Source organism: Carica papaya, chromosome 9, assembly GCF_054855325.1.
Source record: "Carica papaya isolate Zhongbai chromosome 9, ASM5485532v1, whole genome shotgun sequence".
NCBI lineage: Eukaryota > Viridiplantae > Streptophyta > Magnoliopsida > Brassicales > Caricaceae > Carica > Carica papaya.
In genome coordinates, this window is record NC_142317.1 from 14,439,625 (window position 1) to 14,462,891 (window position 23,267).

The window sequence follows — 23,267 nt, forward strand, 5'->3', positions numbered from 1 at the left end:
AAACATCGATCTGAGTAAAGATCCCTCACCCTATTCTCTGTTACGATAAATTGAAGATGAATAATCGATAATTGTGTTTTGTAAAAAATTAGAAAAACTTAAGAATATTACAGGTCACTAGTGGTAGCAGAACCGATTAGTTCACATTTGTCCTGATTCCCTATTTATTTTTCTATACTGCCTATATTTGTTTGTTATTATACTATGTGTAATCCGGATATGATATAGGATATGTACACTATCTGTAATCACCTTGCACATGTTTTGATTAATACTGGTACTTCATATTCGTTTGTCTCACATGCTTTTGCACAAAACTTGAATATATTACTTGAGAGACTTAATTCTATGATATTTGTGTCCACTATTGGAAGTAGAACACTACTAAGGGAGGTTATCTACAAAGCTTGTATCATAAACATAACAGATAGGAAACTAAGTGTGGACCTGATAGAGATTGACATGAGGGATTTTGATACAATTTTGTGAATGAACTGGTTAATAGCGTATCACATCACCGTAGATTATTTCCATAAGAAACTTGTATTCAACCTTTCTAATCAAGAGTTATTTATAAGTTGATAAAATTTTGAATATTATCTCCTTATGACAATTTCCTTGTTATATAGTATTTGAACTCCGTTGTCTTCTCTACATTAGGCAAATCTAAGAAAGAAGTTTGTATTTAAGAGATCTTGATAATTCGAGACTTCCCGAATGTGTTTCTTGATAAACTACCTAAACTACCAATAGACAGAAAAATTGAGTTCACAACATATCTTTGATCTAACACCCAATCTATCTCAATTGTCCCTTACTGCATGAGTCGTTTTGAAATAAAAGAGCTGAGGAAACAGATTAATGAATTGCATGATAGTGGGTTCATCCGACATAGTGTGTCTCCTTGGGGTGTTGGAGTCACATTTGTAAGGAAATGAGATGGGACATTAAGATTATGTATTGACTATAAGAGATTGAACAGAGTCACGATCAAGAACAAATATTATTTCCTTAGGATTGGTGACCTTTTTTATCAGTTGCAGGGTGCTCAGGTCTTCTGCAAAATAGACTTGCATTCAGGTTACCATCAAGTAAAGATCAGGGTAGAGGACATTTTCGAAACAGTCTTCAGAACTAGGTACGGATACTATGAATTCCTGGTCATGCCATTTGGACTAACAAATGCACTAGCCATTTTTATGGACTTGATGAATAGAGTTTTCAAACAATTCTTAGATCAGTTCGTTATTGTGTTCATCGATGACATCCTGATCTATTCAAAGAGCAGAGAGGAACATGCTCACTACCTAACTCAGGTCTTACAGGTTCTCAAGGAGAAAAAATTGTATACAAAATTGAGTAAGTGTGGTTTCTGCCTCGAGCAGACTACCTTCTTATGGCACATCATATTAAGGGATTGAGCATTAGTAAACCTCGAAAAAGTTAATAAGGTACTTGATTGAGAGAAATTGACTTTAGTTAAGGAGATTTGTAACTTTCTGGGAATGATAGTTATTACTACAGGTTTGTGGAAGGACTTTCTAGTCTAACCACTCATTTGACCCGGCTTACGAAGAATAACATTAAGTTTGAATGGAACAAAAATTGCGAAAGGAGTTTTACGGAACTCAAGAAGCAGTTGACTATTGCACTCGTGTTGGCCTTATCGAGTGAGATATGTGGATATACAGTATATAGTGATGCCTCCTACCTGGGGTTGGGTTGTCTTCTGATGGAGTATGGGAATGTCATAGCCTATGGGTCCAGGTAGTTGAAGAGTTATAAGAAAAATTACCTCACCCACGACTTAGAACTTGCGAACATTATCTACACCTTGAAGATCTGACGCCACTATTTGTATGGAGAGACTTTTGAGATTTATACTGATCATAAGAGCTTGAAACACATATTTACTCATAAGGATCTTAATATGCGTTAGAGGCGTTGGATGGAACTCCTCAAGGAGTACGAATATAATATTTTGTATCACCCAAGCTAGGGTAATGTGGTAGCCGACGTACTCAGCAGGAAAAGTGTAGGTATGTTAGCTCACCGAATAGTTTCTAAATATAGGGTAATAAGGGTTGCATAATAAATACGACTTTAGGACTTGAAGAGAGTTACATGTTTAGCCCACCTAACTGTCCAACCTGAATTGATTCAGAGAATAAAGGAAGCCCAATTAACCGATTCCACCATAGCAGCTTTTAACAAGGATGCAGAATAGGGAGTAAATATAGAACTTTGAGTCTTCGCCAATAGGTTACTCAGATTTCAGGACAAGATATGTGTTCCAAATGACAGTGAACTGAAAAGGGACATTATGAGAAAGGTTCATAGCTCAAAGTTTGTCATACATCCTGAAAGTACAAAAATGTATCAAAGTATGCGACTCCAATTTTGGTAGAGGGGGATGAAAAGAGAGATAGCCGATTTTGTCTCTAAGTATCTGGTATGTTAACAGGTTAAGGTAAAGCATCAGCGACCAGGCAAGCTACTTCAGCCATTACCGATCCCGAAATAGAAGTGGGAACATATCACAATGGACTACGTGATTTGGTTGCCTAAGGCATGCTCAGTACATGATGTTATTTAGGTAATTATCGACTGACTCACCAAGTCTTTTGATTTCTTGACTATCAAGATGACCAACCCCTTAGATAAGCTAGCAAGAATTTATATCTGGTAGATAGTCAAGTTACATGGAGTTTCAGTGACAGTGGTGTCCGATAGAGACTACAGGTTCACTTCTCGATTTTGTTCTAGTTTTCAGGAAGCTATTGGGATGAAACTGTTCCTTAGCACTGTATTCTACCCTCAAACCGATAGACAATCAGAGAGGACGATTCGCACACTAGAAGATATACTCTGAGCTTGTGTTATTGACTTCGGGGGTCATTGGGATAATCACCTACCTTTGATAGAATTCACCTACAATAATAATAACCAGAAAAGTATCGAAATGACCCCATACGAGGCATTGTATTGCTGCCCTTGTAGGTCGTCAATCTATTAGGAAGAGGTGGATGATAGAAAATTGTTCGACCTAGATCTTGTAGAGAATACTACAACTAAGACAGTTAAAATTAGGAAGAACATTCAGACAGCTCAGAGTAGTCAGAAGAGTTATGGGGACACCTGGAGAAGAGACTTGGAATTTGAGAAAAGTGATTGGGTGTTTCTTAAAATACCCCTTTTAAGGGAATTAGTAGGTTTGGTAATAGGGAGAATTTAAATCCCTGGTTCATTGGACTATTTGAAATATTGGATAGGATTGGTACGTCTGCCTACAAACTAGCAATACCTATAAAGCTATCTAGAGTCCAGAATGTATTTTACGTGTTTGTGCTACGCAAGTACAACCCGGACCCCTCGCATATCCTGTCTAATGAGCCCCTTTCACTCTATGAGGATCTATCCTTTAAAGAGGTACCGATAGGCATTGTAGACCGGAAGAGTAGAGTACTCTGCAACAGAAAAATTTCTTTCGTCAAAGTCCTATGACAGAATCACACACACAAAAGGCCACATGGGAGATAGAATCAGACTTCAGATCCTAGTACCTCCAACTGTTTGATTAAGCGAGAGGGTGAAAAATTTGAGGGATCAAATTTTTTCTTAAGAGGGAGAGAGTTGTAATACCCAGGCCTAAAATATGCCTTGGGATAAATTTTATAACTTATAAAATATATATGTATAATTAAAAATATTATTTCAATTTAATTTTATTAAATTATTTGAGAAAATAGGTTAGAGATGACATTGAAGGCAATTTTGGAAAGATGAGTGAAATTTTGAGTTTGATGGGTGTTTTTGAAAGAAAAATTAAAAACAGAGGGTCAAAATATAAAAAGAAAAAATTTGACCATGTGGGACGACCCAGTCAGCATACACGGCGAAGTAGAGCATGTTGCGTGGCAAAACACGTTGACATCAGCGCCATGCAAGAGGCCACGCAAGCGATCCACGTGTCTTGTGATCCGATAGCCCAGATTCAATCTCGCGCGCATGAACATCTTAGATGCATTCCCTTGTTAGGTGCGATCAGACGGATGGGATCAATCGCGATGAACGATTCAGATTCGCCCACGCAATCGGGCTAAACAGGCAATGATCGAACGACTCTCCTCGCTCCATGTCGACACGAATGGACAGTGTAGATCGACGTGGGATAAGTATATAATATCGCATCGCAAGGGAACCCTAACCCTATCCGCACCTGCCCTCGCCGGAGAGAAGGACCAGCCACTAGAGAAGGAGACTGAACCATGGCCACCGCTAATAGCCAAAAAAAGTAAAATTCTCCCTTACCCATTTGGAATTCAATTCTGAGTTTTCTTATGGCCATATTGGAGCAAAAGGGACGATGAGTGAGTTGAAAATCACGGGCAAAATCCGGCGGGACCGCCGTGGCCAAAACCCTAAAACCCATCTGGTGAGCCTCTTCTCGTTTCCCGTTTCACACAAAATTCCTATCCTTGTGTTCACCGTCATTTTCTATGCAGGTTAACTAAAGAAAAAACCCCAACCGTGAAGGAGAACTAGTGAAGTCGCCACACCCAGAGTCCCCCCACTTGTAGGTTCAGTTGTTTTGTGATTTTTTGGCCAATTGAAGTCCCCTAATGTATTTTTTTGCAATGATACGTGTAAAATCGGGTAAAACCGATTAAAATCGGTCAAAACTGACTAAGCCAAGGTGAACCACCATTGTAGGTTGCTGAGCCAGCACTGGAGCACGACGACAGCGCTGTGTCGGAACCCTAAAATGGGCTGAAAAGGGTTTTCAACACCGATTTTGGGTTTTAAGGGTATTTTTAGATACGTGACGAGTATTTTGGATTCCCGCAGAAAAAATTTAGAAAATCAAAAACCCGTTATGAGGTATAATAAATAGCATGATGTTTTGAAACATCGATCTGGGTAAGGATCTCTCACCCTATTCTCTGTTACAGTAAATTGATGATTAATAATCGACAATTGTGTTTTGTAAAAAATTAGAAAACCCTTAAAAATATTACAGGTCACTAGTGAAGCAGAATTGGTTAGTTCACATTGATCCTAATTCCTTGTTTATTTTCTATACTGCCTATATTGCTTGCTATTATACTGCGTAATCGAATTAATGATTTTTATGATCTTCTCGGTTATTTGATTATTTGGTTCGTCTTGCATTATTTATTCGGTATTCTAATTATTGGTTATTTGGCTATGCTAAACTGTATCACTTGTTTAAGTGCTATTTGAATTAATTTGTGAATATGAATTGAGATATTGGTATGCTTTAGTGGTTATTTGGATAATGAGAGTCTAAATAAATAAAAGCTTACTAGGTATCCTGAGAAATGGTGGACGGACCCGGTACATAAAAGACCCTACTGTGGACATTATTTCAGTCAGACGGGGTTGAGAAGTCTCATATCGAAAGGGTTTTAGGAGATATAGTTCACTTTCATGCCATATGAGGTATCAAGACGATGGTGTTTTTGGCGCCCATTAATGGACGGGGTATGAGGACGACTAAGTTAATTATCAAATCTTGATACTGGATTCACGAGTAGAAGGATATCCCTATGGATTCCTAGGGGTTCTAGTAAGTAGGTTAAAAAGGAAGGATTGTTGATCATATGCATGAAACTGAAATGTCATTTGGTTAATTTTCTTCATAGGTTGATTTTAGGAAAAAGTGTAACGGTAAGTATCGAATAAAAAGTTTTAAAAGTTAAATGTATTTACTTAAAGCAAGGGCTCCATTAGTTGTTTTTTGATTTTTACCAACATTCGGTTTTCTATATCAGTAATTAATGTGATATTCTTACTGAGTTAGTGTACCTCACTATTTCATTAAACATTTCAGATCAAGAAGACCAAGATCCAGATTTCGATCAGCAAGAGGGTTGTGAATAGTTTATTTACCGGACTCCCTTTAAGTGTTAGTAAATGTTGCAATAAGATACTTATTTATTCGTTTTTCTTTAATTATCATTTTTTTTATGAACGACGTAGAAGAGACATTCTCGTAATCATATTAGATAATTCAATTTAATATGCAAGGAATGTAAACCATAACATTATTATTTACTTTCGCATTTAAATTATAAATTCATTTCTTTTAAAGTTCCGGGTGTTTATAGGTATAATTGTAAAATATTTGAATTATAATTTGTTATTGGGGTATATGTTTTTGATGAGGATATCGAGAATTTGAATTGTGGAGATCGTGGTACTCTAATTTTACATAACAATATAAATTGATATTTTTGTTTCATACGACAACATAAAAACTCTTATCTAAAAGAAAATATATAAAAATTTTAATAGTGAAGAAAATTGAAGAATTTGAACTAATATTTGAGAGAGAGAAGTTAGAAATTATCACTAAAGAAACTTGACTAAAACTCCATATTTACAAATTTAATTGAGAAATTTGAAAGAAAAAAACTCTTAATATAAAAAAGAATGTTTAAATTGTAGTTTAAACTAAAAAATTAAACTGAATAGTTTGGACTATATCGAACTAAACATTGTTTACTTTCGTCCTTAGTCTAGACATTAATAGAACGAAAAAAAAATTGACTTATTTCAATCTGGTCTCAATCTAGATTGAAATAGACTAATTTAGAAAAGAATAAAAATATAAATTTAACTTTATTTTTATTAATTTTTTAATTGAAAAACTAACAAATTGCATTTAAATTCGACCTGGACTGAAAATCCTCATCCTTAAATCAATCATTGATCGAGCATAATCTAGTTTCATACTAATAAATACCAGTGACATGAGCAACTAAAATTTGATTTTTTTTATTTTATTTTAAATGAAACAATTATTTTGTTGAGTATAAGAAAATGTACAAAAAGGAGAAAAGAGTAATAAAATAAGAGTAACTAAATGGCACATGAAATTTTGATATAAGTTATTTTGTGTTGTCACTTGTAGTTCTTTTAACAAACATGCAAAATGATTAAAACTTTCCAAACCCACCTTATTATTTCTTTTTCTTCTAAATTCCAAAATTTTAATCAATTTTCTCTTATAATAGTTTTCTGTTTGTTCCCAATTTCAATCAAGTTTTTTTGTGATGTGTCATCTTGAAGAAAAAATAGTTTACTTTTAACAATAATTTTAAGATTTATGGGTTAATTGTATCAAGTGTTAATGTTCAAAATATATAAGCTCTTAAGAGATTCAGTTATAAATAGATATCAAAATTAAAGAACACCATTATAATTCAGCCTAAAGTATTTATAAGTGCAATTACTACAATACCCTTTTTTTTTTAGGTTTTCTCAGCGTTTTTCGTTAATCTTTCTTGGGCTTAGGGAGCTTTCTTTACTGAAATAAGCCAGAAAAATGGAGTAGAGTATTATAAAAAGACTAATTTACCCATTAAGAAATTAAAAATTTCAAGATTAATTAACAAATTCTATTATATATTGCATCAACACAATGTAAAGAAACATGGACCTGATTACTTGATTTAAAAAGTCCCTTTTTTAATTTATGAATAATTTCAATTAGTTGATTACTCCACCAAAAGTTCCTAATTTTAAAAGCATTTTGAAAATGTAATTTTTTTTTTAAATTTATAATTTATAATTTAAAACAAAAATAAAAATATGTTGACTCTCTGTTAACAAAATGGTTGAAATTTGTCAACCTCACCAAAAAAAAAAAATGTTGACTTTCTATATTTGCAACTTTTCCTTTTTCTTTAATTACATGCAATATATATTTCACAATCTTACAAGTGAAATACTGTATGATTATGAATGTGTAGCTATGGAAAAAACCAAAAAGGCAAATGAAAAATTTTCTTCCTAATTCCAAATATCCTTTTGGATTTTTATAAATTTATATTTCTTAAGTGACCACTAAATTTAATAAATAAATAAATATATATATATATATGGATATGATGATTTTGTATCCACTATGGTAATTTTCGAATGTTGTGGGAGGTTTGGGACTCTATAGGGCTTAGTGGGTTGAGGTTAAAGTTACTCTTGGGGGGTGGCCGTGCCTTTCTCTTTCTTAGGACACTTTTCCTTCTTCATCTATTAATTTATTACAACCTTTTGTTTCCTATTTTTTTTTCAAGAAATTACATCAACAAATATGAGTGATTATCAAAAAGATTACTTAAAGCCAAATTGAATCACCAAGGAAGAAATTATATTGGTCAATTTAATAATTACATCATATTAAAAAAATTTAATCTAATTTTTTATCGAGTTAATTTCAATTATTTACATTAAAAAAAACATAAATAAAATAATAAAAATTTATAAATTATCTCTTAACTTATTTATCTTTTTTATTTTTACTATCAATAAATAAAAATATTATTATATCATATAAAAAAATAAAAGTTTCTTATTTAAAAAAAAATTATTATTTCAGTAAAATAAAAAATTAAAAACATCAATAATAATGAGTTGATAATAAAAAATTATAATAATTTTCATAATTATCAGTACTATAATTTTTTATAAATAATAAAAGATATTAACATGAAGAAAAATATATTTACCAATTATATCATCAGTCTAAATTTTAAAATGTTGGTTGAACCAATCATAAACTTTATTAAAATAAGTAAACTATAATCTTGATTCAAACTATATTACGTGACTTAAAAAAAAAAAAAAAAGCGATATAATTAATATTTTATTTTATTTGAAAAGAAAAAAAAAGAAAATATAATTGGCAAATTAAAGACACGAAAAAAGAAAGCAATTAATGGGTAGAAAAGTGTAGATCATAAATGTAAAGGATTTTAATGGCACTAAAGATAGCTCAAACCCTTTTAAAAAATATATATAATAGTTTTATTTAAGAATGATTATATAATAAATTTATTATGGCTTATAATTTATGTAAGCCACGTGGCAGTGATTCGTAAAGCAGCTTTTGTGAGTCAGAAGCGTTTCGCCATGTCAGAGCAGAAGAGAGCAACAATATACGACGAAGATGAAGTGACAAAGAGAGACAGGAAGATAAATAAGCTGCACACGTCACTCCTATCCCATCCATCAGTATCTCTCTGCCTCCCTCCTCATCGCAGATCACTTTCCATTTCCTGCTACTAATTCTCGCCGGAGGGGAAAGTTCGCGTCACTCGCCGGCTATCTGACTCCATCATGGACATTGAATTGTGGCCACCGAGAGTTCGCTCTTCCAAGCACCTCCCTCTTGTTCATCCTGCTGCTCATCTCAGTTCTTCAGGTACTTTACTTTTACATTTGCTTTTCGGCTTCTAAACCTGGCTTTGATTTGTAACTACCTCTGTTTTCAGACCACGTTTCTGTTTGTTTGGCTTTCGGTTGTTTTCCTGCAAAAGACATAGATTGTTCCAGGGATTTCAGCTTCTTAGTATCGAAGAGCCTTTTTCTTTTGGCCATTCTATTTAGGTGAAGTCTAAAATTTTACTACTAATCTGGAGTTTATTTGATTGTTTCATTTCTCCATTTTCAATAGTTGAATTTTCAGATTCTTATTCTCTCTTTCTTTGAAATTTGTGAATCAATGGCCTTGACTCTTGCAGGTTGAAGGTTTTGAACGTGAGTTGACTCCTCTTTGATTGTTGATTTTTTTTTTTTTCAAAAAAATTCCCATAAACATTTACGTTGTGAGATGGCTTGAACGTATCGGTTATAATTAATAAAAATAAAACTAATAATGCCAATGACAAGTGCAATTTCATAATTGGGAAGTCTATATTTTTGGGATGTTAAAGAATCCTATTCCTTACAGAATTTAAGGAGATTCAATTCAACTAGCCAGTTATCTTTTTTTTTTTTTTTTTGAAGGAAAAAAAGGGAAGAAAATTAGGGTTTTGCAACCGATATTCTTTAGCTAAACCATGGATAGACACAACCAAGAAGCGGGGGTATTTATAGAACGAGAAAGTTGATAATCCCCCAAAACAGACTTAACCATAGGTATCGGGTATGTCTAATGGAGATGAAGTACTTGACCGCAATTGGCCCACTGAAGATTTTGTAGATGTTGATGAGCGTATCTCCAATTTGCAGCAGTCTGTGGATTGTCTCGAGGCTTTAGTGTTGCACATATCCAACGCAAATTTACAAGTCTCGTCCAATTCCTTCACTTTCTCTGAAACTAGTAGTCAACTGGACAGTGATACAGAATCTGATGATACTGAATCCAGTGGGGTCAGTGAAGATGAAGATGTAGATGAATCAGACTATTCCCAAAAATCAGAAGATTCTAGAGAATCAGATAGTGAAAATGGTTCTGATGAAGGTGAGAGGTGGCTGAAATTATCTGTTCAAGTACATTTTTGGAGACCAAAATGTCATGAAAGGGGAGGTAGTGACGTACAAAATTTGGATAAGAATGAACTTATAGGTTATTGCTTGCCTACACTGTTTATTAGCTGTTCTTATGGTGTTTTTTAGTGATGAAGAGAGGCATGTGAATTTTCTTTTGGTTCCCTTTTCGCAACCGCATTAGATGTTGGGAAATAGTTTTTATCATAAGAAATAGCATCGCGGCTAGATCAACAGTTAACCAATATCATTTTTGAACTTTGTATTATATATTTTATTGTGATCTTATTAGAAAAATGTATATATGTAGCGATTATATCTGCATTTACCTGTCCTGCATTTTGTGCTGTTCTTTTTTTTTTTTCTTTTTCTTTCGGTTTTTTGGATTGGAAGTCCTGACAAGTTCAGTAGATATTTTTTGATGGGTAGATAACTAGATCTTTTAGCAGAAGTGAGCTCTCAAGGTGCTTAGGGAGATGAATTGTTTAAACTGACCGTCCTATATTTTCTCTCATCTTCCTTATATTTTCTTTCATCTTCCTTCTTCTGTTACGGTGCTCATTTTCATTCGTAAAATGGTAGTATTGCACATTGGATTGATTGCGCCGGTAGATTGTTGACTATTTTCTCCACTAAGCAGTTACTACTTTCTCTTGTTCAAATTATTAAGCAGAAAGTGTCCTTGAAGATTCAGAGGGAGACGATGATGCAAGAGCTTGTTTTCCATGTCCTTTTTGTTACGTGGACATCGAGGTTCACTTATTGTGCGGCCACCTGCAGGAAGAACACTGCTTCGATTTGAAAAATTCAGTATGTACATTTCTTTGGTTGGTATGCTTTCTAAATTATGGGAGTAAATGAATGTATCGTGTCCATTTATTAATTGTTTAACGTGATTTTGCTTCATGGAAATTAATAAATTACCTCCTAACCTGGGTCAGATATCTTCTTTAGTTTGTAAATGCTGTTTGCCAAACCTGAAGATAAGTATTCAATACTTAGTGTTGTGCTCTTCCAGATTTGGTTTAGAGAATCAGAACTTTCCAAATCTATGACCTTAACTAAATCAGACCTCCTCATCTATGATCCAGGAAACTTTGGAAAAATATTTGTGATGTGCGGTTATGGCACAATAAATTGATCAGGATTCTATAGAATTTGATAGAGATGCTTCTTTGTTGCCATTTCAGGTTTGTCCTCTATGTGCAGCAAATCTAGGAAGGGATGTTCTTGGACATTTCATTGTGCAGCATGCTAGCTCCTTGAAGGTAACTTTTATAAATTTAGCACATTTCTCAAAGATTCTTATTCTTTGGAGTTATTTAGCAGAAAGGAATATTCTTTATGCTTTGCAGCGCAGGAGAAGATCTCAGAAGTTAGGCCACTTGACGGGTAGTTCAGCAATGCTTGGCAGGGAACTTATCTCATTTCTTGGATCTTCAACGAATGCTGGGGGAAGTTTGCGAGGAACTATACCTGATCCTGTCCTTTCACCTTTTTTCTGCAGTGCTTCTTTCACAGGCCCCAATGGTTTCCAGCCAGAAGATTACTGCAGTGACAAGGTCTCTGGCTTCTTTGAAGTGAAAAGGTACATTCCTTTTCCTTAGAACTTGTATATTGTGTGTGCTATGCTCAGAGACTTTATTCATTGAATGCTAACTCAAGAGAATGCATTGCATGTTAAAGGTCAAAACTTTGAGGAGAACAGATACGAAACACATCTTATGGATATGATTTAGATGGTTTTTTGACCTTGGTGTTGAATTTTAAAGTTGATTCTTTCTTGCCAATCAGCAGATACCATTCTAATTAAGGAAATATTCAGATTATTGAGTGCCTTTTAAAACAATATCATGTAATGAAAGGTGTTTTGATATTAGGTTTAATTACTGTTTTGTGCAAATTAATTACCCTTTAATTTTGATTATTTATTGGGAATGCCTATATGTAAGCTTGGTTGAGATAGGGGTTTCCATTTAGAAATTTGATTTGATTGGTATGGCTCAAGTATTATGGTGGCAACTTGAGCCTGGTTTTGTGTAGGATTTCACTTACTGAGTTGGAAAGATTTAGCTTAATAATGAGACAAATAAAGAAGATTGGTTTATTACGATAAAGGGGTAAATTAAATCCTTAAAAATCTGTTAAGCCAAATGTACAGCTCGAATCTAAATTCCATTATGCTTAGAACTGTAATTCTGGGATGGAAAGGTCACAAACAATTTGGTAAGTGTTTATTAATCTATTTAAAATGTGAGTAATTGAGGAATGGTTAAAAGTTTAAGGGCCGGGTTTGGTGATAACTCCCTTAAAATTAGTGGATGTACTGTCCCCTAAGAACAGTTCCAGTTCATTCAGTTGGACCATTGATAACCATTAGCTTTCATCTGAAGACTCATTTCAGTAAATTTGAAATTTCTGGGATGTCAGCAGAACCATAAAATCTGTTGGCTTAGCCCTAGGACATGTAACTTCAAGGCCATTCAACCCTACTAAACAGTAGTGTTGCCACCAAGCCAGACTGGCTTGAGCTCCTTTGAGTTGTAACTTTGTGCATGTAGAATAACTTTGCAAAACATTGTTGACTATCTATAATGTGTTCCGTCTACCATAAAAAATTCTAAAGACTTACCTTTTGCTGCTTTATTGGTTTAACGTGAGGTTATTGCGGAGACTCAGTCTTCCAAAATGATACTTAAGCATTTATTATTGTTTTATAATGCTGGATCACATTTATGCTGAAAATGTATATAGTTAGTAGTATTTTTTGACTTCTTTTATGTATTTTAACTATTGAATTTCTCAAAGTTACTTGTATCATGCTTGTTTTCTCCTGCATGTGCTATCTGCTTGCAACTCTTCCTTTTTTCATCAGATAAATTTTTCTTTTTTGCATGTCTTAAAGATTTAAACTTTCATAATGGTTTTATTAGTTACCTAAAAAATAATGGTTTTGTTAGAACTCTCGAGCATTGATGTCTTTCTTCTTAGTAGCAGACCACTTTCTCACTTAAGATCATGCTCAGAATCTTATTGATGTATCCACACCTTGTATTGATCTCAAAATTTTTAAATGCGTGCGCACCTTGTATTGAACTCCACAATTTGAGCAAGTGCATTGCGATTCCGTTCTCACAGTACTAAAGAAATTGGATTTTACTGATTACTTAACCATTTGCAGTTCCGAGCACTCGTTCCTGGATGAAGTTCATGAACAGGATAAAGAGGAGCGAAGAAAGAGAGCAGCATTTGTTCAACAGTTGATTCTGTCAACCATCTTCTAAAACGGTAAGCAAATGTCATGAAGTTTGCAGGTTATACTGATTCCAGCCTTGCATCACTAATTGATCAGGATGCTGTATCAACAAAACTGGGTTTTGAGTACCAGTACGTAACTTTAAGGAATTGGGTCATTTCATATTTTAGATGTTTTAGGGAAAAAATGTTGCTGAAAATGGCCCATGATCACAGCATGATCATTTGTATGTATTATGTCCATGTAAATTTAACCTGTTACAGAGGCTACCATCTATAATGAGTAGAGAAGCTCATCTTCCTCCATTTGCCAAACATCTTCTGGAAGGCTTCATCTCCTTCCTAGTTCTAAATCCCGAATTCAAGTGCAAGATATCATCAGACTTGCTAGAGGCTCCATCGGCTAATACAATAGTATTTTTTTTTCTGTTCCTCGCATAAATGGCCCACTGGAGGGATTGAACTGAAGCCTCTCCTCGGGAGGCTCGTAGACTACTGGGATGATTTTCTGATTGCCCTACGAATAGGGATGGATGCACAAGTCAAAGTTTGAATTCAGAGAACGATAACATACTAATCATCCAATAAGAATAATTTGTGGCTAATATGGTAGTTGAAATAAGTGTTATTTCCTTGATAATTTTAAATATGGATGATCATAGTAAGGATATTGGTATCCTTTATCCTTTCACCTTAGATCTCTATTCACCAGTACTTAGAATATTGGAGATTGAACAATCTGGGACATTTGCTCGCACTTCTAAATCACTAGAGAAACAAATTCCCCGCTTAGCATAACGGGTAAATTACATCAATGCTTCAGAAAACCATAACTCTCACTTGTTTCAGAGAGTAGATGAACAAAGCAGGTAAATTACAGGACAAATGGAACCATGCAACGACAGTTTTTAAGTCCTAAACAGTAGATTACCATGTAAATAGAACAAATTGATGGGCAATATTTACAAGTGTAAGTGCATTGCAACACATTTCAGACAAAACAAACAAGAACGGAGAGAAAATGCGTGTAATCATGTGTTGATACATCTAGGCTGATAATAAAAAATACACTATACAGAAAAACTTAAAGAAAGTATGCATCTCCTGAACAGAATCCAAGCTTGTGCACCGTAAATTGTTTCTATATCCCAATATCTGCTAACCTTTAGTGGAGGCAACTTTGAAAACCACGACTCCTTGGGCCTCCATTGCATCGTCTGTCAGGTCTCAGTATGACGATACATCCATATTATATTGGACTTTCCTTTCAACATGTGCTACATTTTCTTTCATTTCTTTTTCCCCCAGCTCAGTGCTACATCCTTTTCTATACAAGCAAAGAATGTGGAAAATCTTTGGCCACTGTAGAATATCTTCACCCCCCCAAGTTTTAGATTGTCTTGAATTTCAAATTTTTAACATTCCAATTGTTAAAAAATTTGATCTCGGTGCAAATGCTAGCATTGTCGCTCAACCTGCCTCTTATAATCCGTAATCTTCAGCTTGCATGCTTGCAACACCTTTTGACAGAGATCCGGAGAAAGTTCGTTTAGAAAGCTGGATATAGCTAGTTCATGCTTCCTCCTTAGCTCATCTAGCTCCTTTTCCTGCTTCATAATTACAGACTCGAGCTCATTGGCTATTCTCTTTACCTCTGTTTCAGTGTCATTTAATATCTTGTTGGTTTCTTCTGATGGAGTTGTCTCATTGCCATTATCCTTGTTTCCCTCACCTGCACGGAGCATGAGTTCAACCTCCAGTTCTTCAACTGATACAGTACCATTTAGATTACCTCCATCTGCATAGCGAACCGGAGATTGTTCATTAAGTTCAATTAAACAATCTCGTGTATTATTTGTATCTGCCGGCGAAGACAAGTTTGAAAGACCTGGTCTACTTAGAGAGTTTGCACCAGCTGCCTTTGGTGAGTCAGACCAATATTTTCTACCTGATGGCAATCTTTCCAATGAGAGACTACCAAGAGAAGAAGGTGACTCACTAGTCTCGACAGAAGCATCATCCTTTGCCACCAGATGGTCGTCAGTATTTGCAAACACTCTACTGATTTCACCTCCAAAAGTTTTCCGAGGTGACCAATCTGGAATAAGGGATCGAATTTCTGAGTCAATAATTTCAGCAATTGTTGAAACATCTTGATCTGTGAGGTCTAACTCCTCAACCATTTCACCAGCAACCGCAGTCGATGTATCAGCCTCAATATCGAAAGGAAAGTGGATATTTCGAAAATGACCTGAAATCACGTTGGAAAATAATTTTGAATGCCAAGAGTCTGGGAAACACAAGTACATAAACAAGCAGCGGCGTGAAAGAAAACCTGTAGAATCTGCTATTCGCAGTTTCAGGAATATTGTGTGAATGTCTTTCCTTTGACCTTGCACTGTTAAGTCAATGCCACTCTCAGCAGGTAAATTCTTAGTGCTTTTATCAATATCAAGTTGATCACAACTAAAATCTGCAGTTCAAGTTCAGAAAAACAAATCAGCTTCCAAGTCAGAAATGAAGTCAAAACAATTAAAATCTTTCTAACCCTAGAAATTCTTCATATTTACCTGAATTGTAAGTTTTAGGTTTCATTGAACAGCCTATGGTCTCACTTTCCTCATCTGACCAAAGAAAAGGATCATTCAAGAGTTCCTTGGCAGGCAAGCGATCTGGGACTTTTGCAATACACTTTTCTATAAATGCTCTAACATCAGGATCCGTCACTTTCGCAAGTGACGCAGGTTTTACTCCCTGACAAAAAAAAAAGGCACCCCCCATAGCTATGAAGAAACATTATTTAGTTCAATACTTCTAACTGCTTCTGTTTTGAAATACACATGGTATAAAAAGTTGATAAGGATTGGCATTGAATGTGTATATACATATATATAAAATGTGTATAGATATATAGAGACCTGTTGCTGGAGAAGCTTAAATTCCTAATGAATCATAACTATTCTCTAATTGGAAAAATCACAGCAACTTCGGACTCCTTTCTGTTATTCCAACAGCTATTTATCTTAGTTTTTTTTTGGGTATGTACATGATTTTACAAAGTAGAGTATACCCTTTCGGTCTCAACACGGCTCTCTGCTAAATGTCTTGTGTACTTGGGCTACATCACTGACGTTCTGCCTAGGAAATTAGTTGATAATGAATTGTAAAACTGAACAGAAGATCAAGCATATAATATATGGGGAAAAACAAAAGAACAGATAAATTAGACATGTTTTTTGCACAAAAATGACAATCTAAAAACTCAAGGAAAATGCTTGAGCTACCCAGAAGATATTAATATCCCAAAAGGGCATGGATCAAAATCCTATTTGATTGAAACAAGATCAAAATGGTAGCTTGCTTGACGGTTTGAAGTTGAACTCTATCAATTAAGTGTTTAGGACTGGTTGGCAGCAGGACAATATCTTGGAGTTTATCTCCCACAAAAAAAAAAAAAAAGAAAAAAATTGCAAGTTTCTGCTGGAAATAAAGAGAAAGTACAAGCCTATACAGAGCAAACTCGAGAGATATAAATGAAAGTATTGTTCTATGAATATTAAGTTGGTGAAAGAGAAAAATGAAAAGACATCTACCAAAGCTCCTTTGATGCTTCCAACTAAATCCTAAACACTGACAAATTTGCACCAGCTAGGGCTGTCCTGCATCATCCATTGCCATTATTGAGCACATCATCGACTCAGTGCGTTATTGAATTGCAGCAAGAGTAAATAATCTAAGACAGAAAAGTGACATCCTCAAAAGCCCAGCTAATTAATTTGTTGGATACACCAAAATTAATAAAAGCTGTCAAGACATATGTCGAAAAGAATACTCATTGAAGAATCATATCAATGATTAGATTATTTCTGTATTATTACTTCTTAATTAGGTTATGTTCATAAAAAAACATCAAACTATCCGGAGAAATCAACTCAGGCTTTCAGTTTACTGTTCAAAGTTGGAATTTTGAGAACCAGACAACGAAGTATCCTATGTGCCATCTACTAACCAAAGGAAAGAGAGATCCTGTAAAGAGATTCTTTTAAGGTGCATCAAATGAAATCGGTCTCGTACAAACAAAGTGGACTCCAAAAGCGAACAGACGCTTGGGAGTAGGACATGATCTGCAAACATTCACGGATATTCAAGGTACAAAGAAAGTACCTTGGAAAATGCACAAAGTTCAAATGGGACAAAAACAATAAATACTTACCGATGTCACTTTCTTGAAAATTTGAGCAGCATTGGCACATTCGACATATGGATACTCAAAAGTCACCAACTCTAGCAAGCACATCCCAAAAGCATAAATATCCACAAGCTCATTGTATTCCTCCTCATAAAGTTCTGGTGCCATAAACTCAGGAGTACCTAATTACATTAATTATCACATTGCTTCATGTTAACAAAGCCTCTAACTCAGGAGAAGGTCAGGATATTATGGCTCCTTACCAATAACACTATGAGCTGATCGAGCCTGACACAGAACGGCAGCCAGTCCTAAATCACCAATTTTCACCTCGCCTTGGTTTCCATTGACAAAAATATTATCGCACTTCAAATCTCTATGAATCACAGGAGGATCATGACTGTGAAGATATAATAGCCCCTCCAAGATCTGCTTGGACCATTTTTTTAATGCTCTCAAATCAACATGCTTATGTTTCTTCCTATACCTACACAATGATGATTAACGTAGCCCTCAATTAGAACAAAAGAGCAGAAAGAAAAGGATAAAACAAAATTTGCTTGCGTGATTTCGCCACTTACTGCCTCAATGTCCCTGAAGTGAAAATCTCAGTAATAATGTTGATATGCTCATGTTTGGTGTCAACCCACGAATTGTAAAACTTTATAATATTTTTGTGTTTTAAAGTCTTAAGCAAATGAACTTCTGAATAAAGACGTTCCAAATCTTCAGAATTACGTAATAGATCTGACAGCTTAACCTGATTCCATGCTACTTCTATTCCTTCAAGTTCATCAAATGCTCTATATCTGAATTTCCAAAACCTGGTCAAGGATAACAAGAACCTTCTAAACACAATTAAGGATCAAATTCCCACATACACATATGCATGTCTATGTGTCTCTGTACTTAGTTCTTGTTATCTCTTATGTCAATTCTAAAGTAACAAAATAAAGGAAGGATACACTTTTTTGAAAGCCCCTCTTCCTAGAACCTCCTTATACTGCAAAAACCAATGTGATTTAATAAAAAAAAAAAAAAAAAAAAAAAGTTATCTAAGAAATATTGCAATCAATCCATCATGGGTATAAGAAAAGTAAGAGAAAGAGATTAACTAATTTGTCAGAACTCAGCTTTAAAGATATGTAGAAAGCTGAAAATAGTAACAAACAGAGAAAATGAAATGAAAGCAAATGAAAGACAGACCCGACCATAGCGACCAGTTGGATCAATCTCAACGAACTCCGCATCAGAATCGTCAGGGTCTTGCTCAGACGACGAATCCTGTGGCATTCTCGTCTTTTCACACGCAAAAAATACGAATACCCGTGATTTGATTCCCCCCAGAATAACCAGAAATCAAAGTCAAGATTTGAACAATTTTCTGGGGTATAAAAAATTTCCTGATTAGATGCAAAGAAGGCGGACAAGAAAAGAAGAGAAAAGTGAATCAGCAGCGGGGTGGGGCAGGAGAGAGAAACAAATCGTGAAGGAGAAACGTCTAGATGGGTCGTCGAGTTAGTAAAACTGAACGTGGCCGACTGACACACTGAAGGATTTTCATTTTAATATCTTAATTTCTTCTTTATATATTATTGAAGAAAAATTGGATTTCCGTTTGGCTTCAGGTCGTTTTTTAAAAAAAGGCAAGGTTTGATCTTTCAAGTATCAACCTGTATGGTGGCCGTCAGAAGCATGTGGTTTTGTAAGCCATCATCTTGGATTTAGACACTATACGTGGCAAGATCCTGTGATGCAAGCTTGCGTCTCGCCATAGTGGAGAGAGATCTCGATCTCTTACTAATTAGACGAATCGGGTCGGATCGAGTTGGGAAGTAAATATATTAAAGTTTTTTTTTTTTTTTTTTTTTTTTTTTTTTTTATCTTTACTTAAATGTTTGAAGAAACAAAATCACCGGCTTTTATATTATTATAAAGTCATCACGTAATTGACGTTTTAACAAATATGCTTAAAAAACAAAACAAAACATATTCATTTTTGTACTGAATTGAATGTCTTTTCAATTTATTGTTAACATCTCATTAACAACTTAATCCCACCAAGAAGAACTTCAATCCTAATAATAGTGGTTAAGTTTCTATTTTCAAAGAATAAATAGTAAAATTACTACTACTTCCAAAATCTGAAAATACACAATTAGATTCTAATGATGGAAAAATGTTGCATAGCTCGATTAGGGAAAATGTTAAGAGTTGTTGAAATAAAGATTTTTAAATTCTATTTCAAATGAATAGTATGTTTAGTTTATTAAATAAAATAAAATAAATATATGAGTGAGTATAAAAAAAAAAAAAAAAAATTGTATCTTGTTATTTAAATACAATCTCAATTTTAACGTTTAGAGATTATTAATCATTATTTTTTAGTAACATATCAATTAAACATTATGTGTTTAATACAAATACGAAATGAATAATTATAGATTTATTGATCCATTAAATAAGGGTGCATTAATATTATTTTTCATTAATTAATATTGATTATAAAGGAACTTCAATTTTGACATGATTCGTGAATGGTTAGAAACTTAAAAGAGGCAAAGTGAATGAGTATTAATATATAATATGAAAATTTAGCTATTCTATTTGAAAAATCACCACCCACTTTGTTATATGCATTCTTTTTAATAATTAAAAATTTGTGATTAACATTAATTGAAAGTATATACGTAAATGTGTTAGAATACATGATGGATGGATGGGGATCCAAGCCCAAAGTCTGAATTTGCCCTAAACTCTAATAAATTTTAATTAAAAAATTCATAAAAATTGCAAAATTAATGAACATACACACACTATATTGACCGAGACCATGTTCAATGCAATTAGTGAAATTTTTTAAAAATGATTTATTTCAAAGAAAATTGAGCCACATATCTATAAATTAATTATTATTCTGAGGTATAAAAATTTTATAATCTTAATCATATTGTTATTGCCAAAGTTCTAATATCTTTATTTTAAATATATAATTTTCTGCTGATATATGTTTTGTTGCTTGCATAAATCTTCAACAACAGATTGTGTATCTCTCTTATTAGGATTAAGTTGGCTTCTTCTCTAAACCAACTTTCCTATTTCACTTTAATTTGCTTTCTTTTTTAAATATTTATTAATTAAATAATTATAATACAATATGTAAATAAAAATACTGAGTGGTTAACAAAAACTTAAAAAGTACAAAAACCTGCATCGGAAAACCCATTTCCTTATTTATGGAAACACTAGTTTTGACTGGCCATCTTTTTTTTAAAAAAATATTTTCTTTTAACCCACATTACATGTGCTACCAAGATAATTAAACCAAGAATATTTATGTGTATACGTAGAAATCTATACTCCAGATCTGGTGAAAATTAGAATTCTATGCTTTTAACATGCATGGAAATATGTTTTTTAGTTCAAACAGAAGCAAAACCACCTCGGATTCAATGAAGTTGTCTTCTATTGCTAAAAACAACTAAACAAGAATCCAGGCAAGATCAGCTGATCAATACATATATATATATATGTATGTATGTAAGTAGAAGGGCTGTTCTTCACTCACTCTCACTCGCTTGCCAGTTTGGAAATAATAGTATTATATAGATATCTTCTTTTTAATATGTAGTTTTGGTTTTCATTTCCATTTATATTCGGCCAAGAACACTTCTGGCAGCTTCTGTATGATCACTGGTACAGGCTGTGAGTAAGATCTCTCTCTCCCTCTCTCTGTTATTTTTCCTCGCTGAAAATTCAGTTTTCCCCAACTCGAACACAATCTTCTTCCTTTCTCCCAACTTCACGTTCACTCACACCAAAGTTTCAAAAACATGCAAGACCCAATTGGGATTCCTGCCTGCTTTTCGTCAAGTGAGAAGCCGAGTGATCATGACCCTGCTGCTGCAGTAACCAGGTCTGGACAGAGTGTTTTCATGTCTGTGTATCGGACCAAGATCGCCGATCAGTGTCGTTTGATCACCATCACATGGTGCAAAAACTTGTTAGTCCATGGATTATCCGTGTCAGTTGAAGGTCCAGAAGGAGAAAATCAGTACACCTGCAAAGTTGAACTGAAGCCATGGTATTTCTGGAGGAAACAAGGATCCAAGCGATTCATGGTAGAGGGTAAAGCTGTTGATATATTCTGGGACCTCAAGGCTGCTAAATTCAACGGAGAAACCGAGCCTGGTTCGGAGTACTACGTTGCAGTTATTAGCAATGAAGAGGTTGTGTTACTCCTGGGAGACCTCAAGAAAGATGCTTATAAGAAAACAGGATGCAGGCCAGCTCTGATAGACCCAATCTTGGTTTCAAGAAAGGAACATATATTTGGGAAGAAGAAGTTCGGTACAAGAGTTAAGTTTCATGAGAAAGGCAGGTTTCATGAGATATTAATTGAGTGCAAGAACAGAGGGAATGGTGGGTTGGAGCCAGAAATGGACATAAGTATTGATGGACATTTGGTCATTCATGTGAAGCATCTGCAATGGAAGTTCAGAGGTAATGAATCTATATATGTGAACAAAACAAGAGTAGAAATCTACTGGGATGTCCATGACTGGCTCTTTAGTCCTGGTTTAAGACATGCTTTGTTCATATTTAAGCCATTTACATCTTCCCCACCATTGAAGTCTCAGACAGGAAGCAGTAGTGGTAATTCAGTGGAGGAGGTAAATGCAGCAGGTGGATCATCAGAATTTTGCTTGTTTCTATATGCTTGGAAGGTTGAATGAGATTGAAATCCATGGGGAGGATGAAGATGGAGGGGGAGGGGAGGGAAGGAGAGAGATGATTGGTTGAGAAATGGAGTGGGCCCCAAGAAAGTTGTTACAGCTGGAATTGAGCAAGAGGGTATAAATGGACAAGACAGATTGTATCATATACATGCTCAATAATGTCGTATCTCCAATCTATCCTCAGCAACTTCTTTTGATCTGATCTTGATAATGAGGAGAGGTATATGTATTTTTTCTAAAATTATATATAAATATATATACGGTCAAGTGTTGACAATTCATTCGGAGATTAGTGAATGTCTGTATTTGATATAATATATATATATATATACACTATATATATAAATGGCCAATGGCCAAATGCATGTGATGGATAAAGGAGATGATGGAAGCACCAACTGCAAGAGCTGGGTGGCTTATGTATCATATGCATGCACTGCATACAAATAATGATATGATATGCTTTCATAAATTAACTGATTCCCTTTTTTTTTTTTTTTGGTTTTCTTCACATAATTAACTTGCAAATATTAAATTTTTCATAAATTAACATGTATATTTCATAAAAATATTAATTACAGTCTATCAATCTTACTGGTATCCAACTAAATTACACGAGGTCTATTATAGAGCTTTCTATGTCGGTTATCAATTATTTATTAATCATGAAAAACAAATTCAACCATTAAGCTAGTTATCATTCACCGAGTAAGTGAGAAAAAGTCGACTTAGGCCAAGTTTACTAATAAACTAATTTTCTATCTAAGGTTTGATTTCTTTGGGTGAGAGTT

The 23,267-nt window shown here is 34.3% G+C and overlaps 3 protein-coding genes across 8 annotated transcripts; 2 read left to right on the forward strand and 1 right to left on the reverse strand.

The window, feature by feature from the left end:
- Positions 1-8,931: 8,931 nt before the first annotated feature.
- On the forward strand, positions 8,932-13,854 carry LOC110807867 (protein DEHYDRATION-INDUCED 19 homolog 6-like). 3 transcript variants are annotated; one of them, XM_088210632.1, is made up of 6 exons: positions 8,932-9,226; positions 9,811-10,267; positions 10,964-11,103; positions 11,484-11,561; positions 11,649-11,881; positions 13,475-13,854. In XM_088210632.1, the coding sequence occupies exons 2-6, from the start codon at positions 9,952-9,954 to the stop codon at positions 13,575-13,577; spliced, it is 870 nt and encodes a 289-aa protein (XP_088066758.1). In that variant the 5' UTR covers positions 8,932-9,226; positions 9,811-9,951; the 3' UTR covers positions 13,578-13,854. The 3 variants fall into 3 exon arrangements, with proteins under 3 accessions (XP_088066758.1, XP_088066759.1, XP_021888849.1); XM_088210633.1 differs by having other exon boundaries at positions 10,967-11,103; XM_022033157.2 differs by lacking the exon at positions 9,811-10,267 and having other exon boundaries at positions 8,939-9,226; positions 10,967-11,103.
- A 621-nt stretch (positions 13,855-14,475) lies between these two features.
- Positions 14,476-19,418, reverse strand: WNK3 (WNK family serine/threonine-protein kinase 3). 4 transcript variants are annotated; one of them, XM_022033151.2, is made up of 8 exons: positions 18,949-19,418; positions 18,703-18,740; positions 18,319-18,546; positions 18,001-18,224; positions 17,762-17,919; positions 16,119-16,302; positions 15,884-16,021; positions 14,476-15,799 (listed from the first exon to the last, which is right to left on the reverse strand). In XM_022033151.2, the coding sequence occupies exons 1-8, from the start codon at positions 18,985-18,987 to the stop codon at positions 15,006-15,008; spliced, it is 1,803 nt and encodes a 600-aa protein (XP_021888843.1). In that variant the 5' UTR covers positions 18,988-19,418; the 3' UTR covers positions 14,476-15,005. The 4 variants fall into 4 exon arrangements, with proteins under 4 accessions (XP_021888843.1, XP_021888842.1, XP_021888845.1 ...); XM_022033150.2 differs by having other exon boundaries at positions 18,944-19,417; XM_022033153.2 differs by lacking the exon at positions 18,703-18,740 and having other exon boundaries at positions 18,319-18,561; positions 18,944-19,418.
- A 1,673-nt stretch (positions 19,419-21,091) lies between these two features.
- On the forward strand, positions 21,092-22,948 carry LOC148240091 (uncharacterized). The gene has a single exon (XM_088210631.1). It carries the CDS (start codon positions 21,571-21,573, stop codon positions 22,471-22,473), a length of 903 nt encoding a protein of 300 aa, XP_088066757.1. The 5' UTR covers positions 21,092-21,570; the 3' UTR covers positions 22,474-22,948.
- Positions 22,949-23,267: the final 319 nt, after the last annotated feature.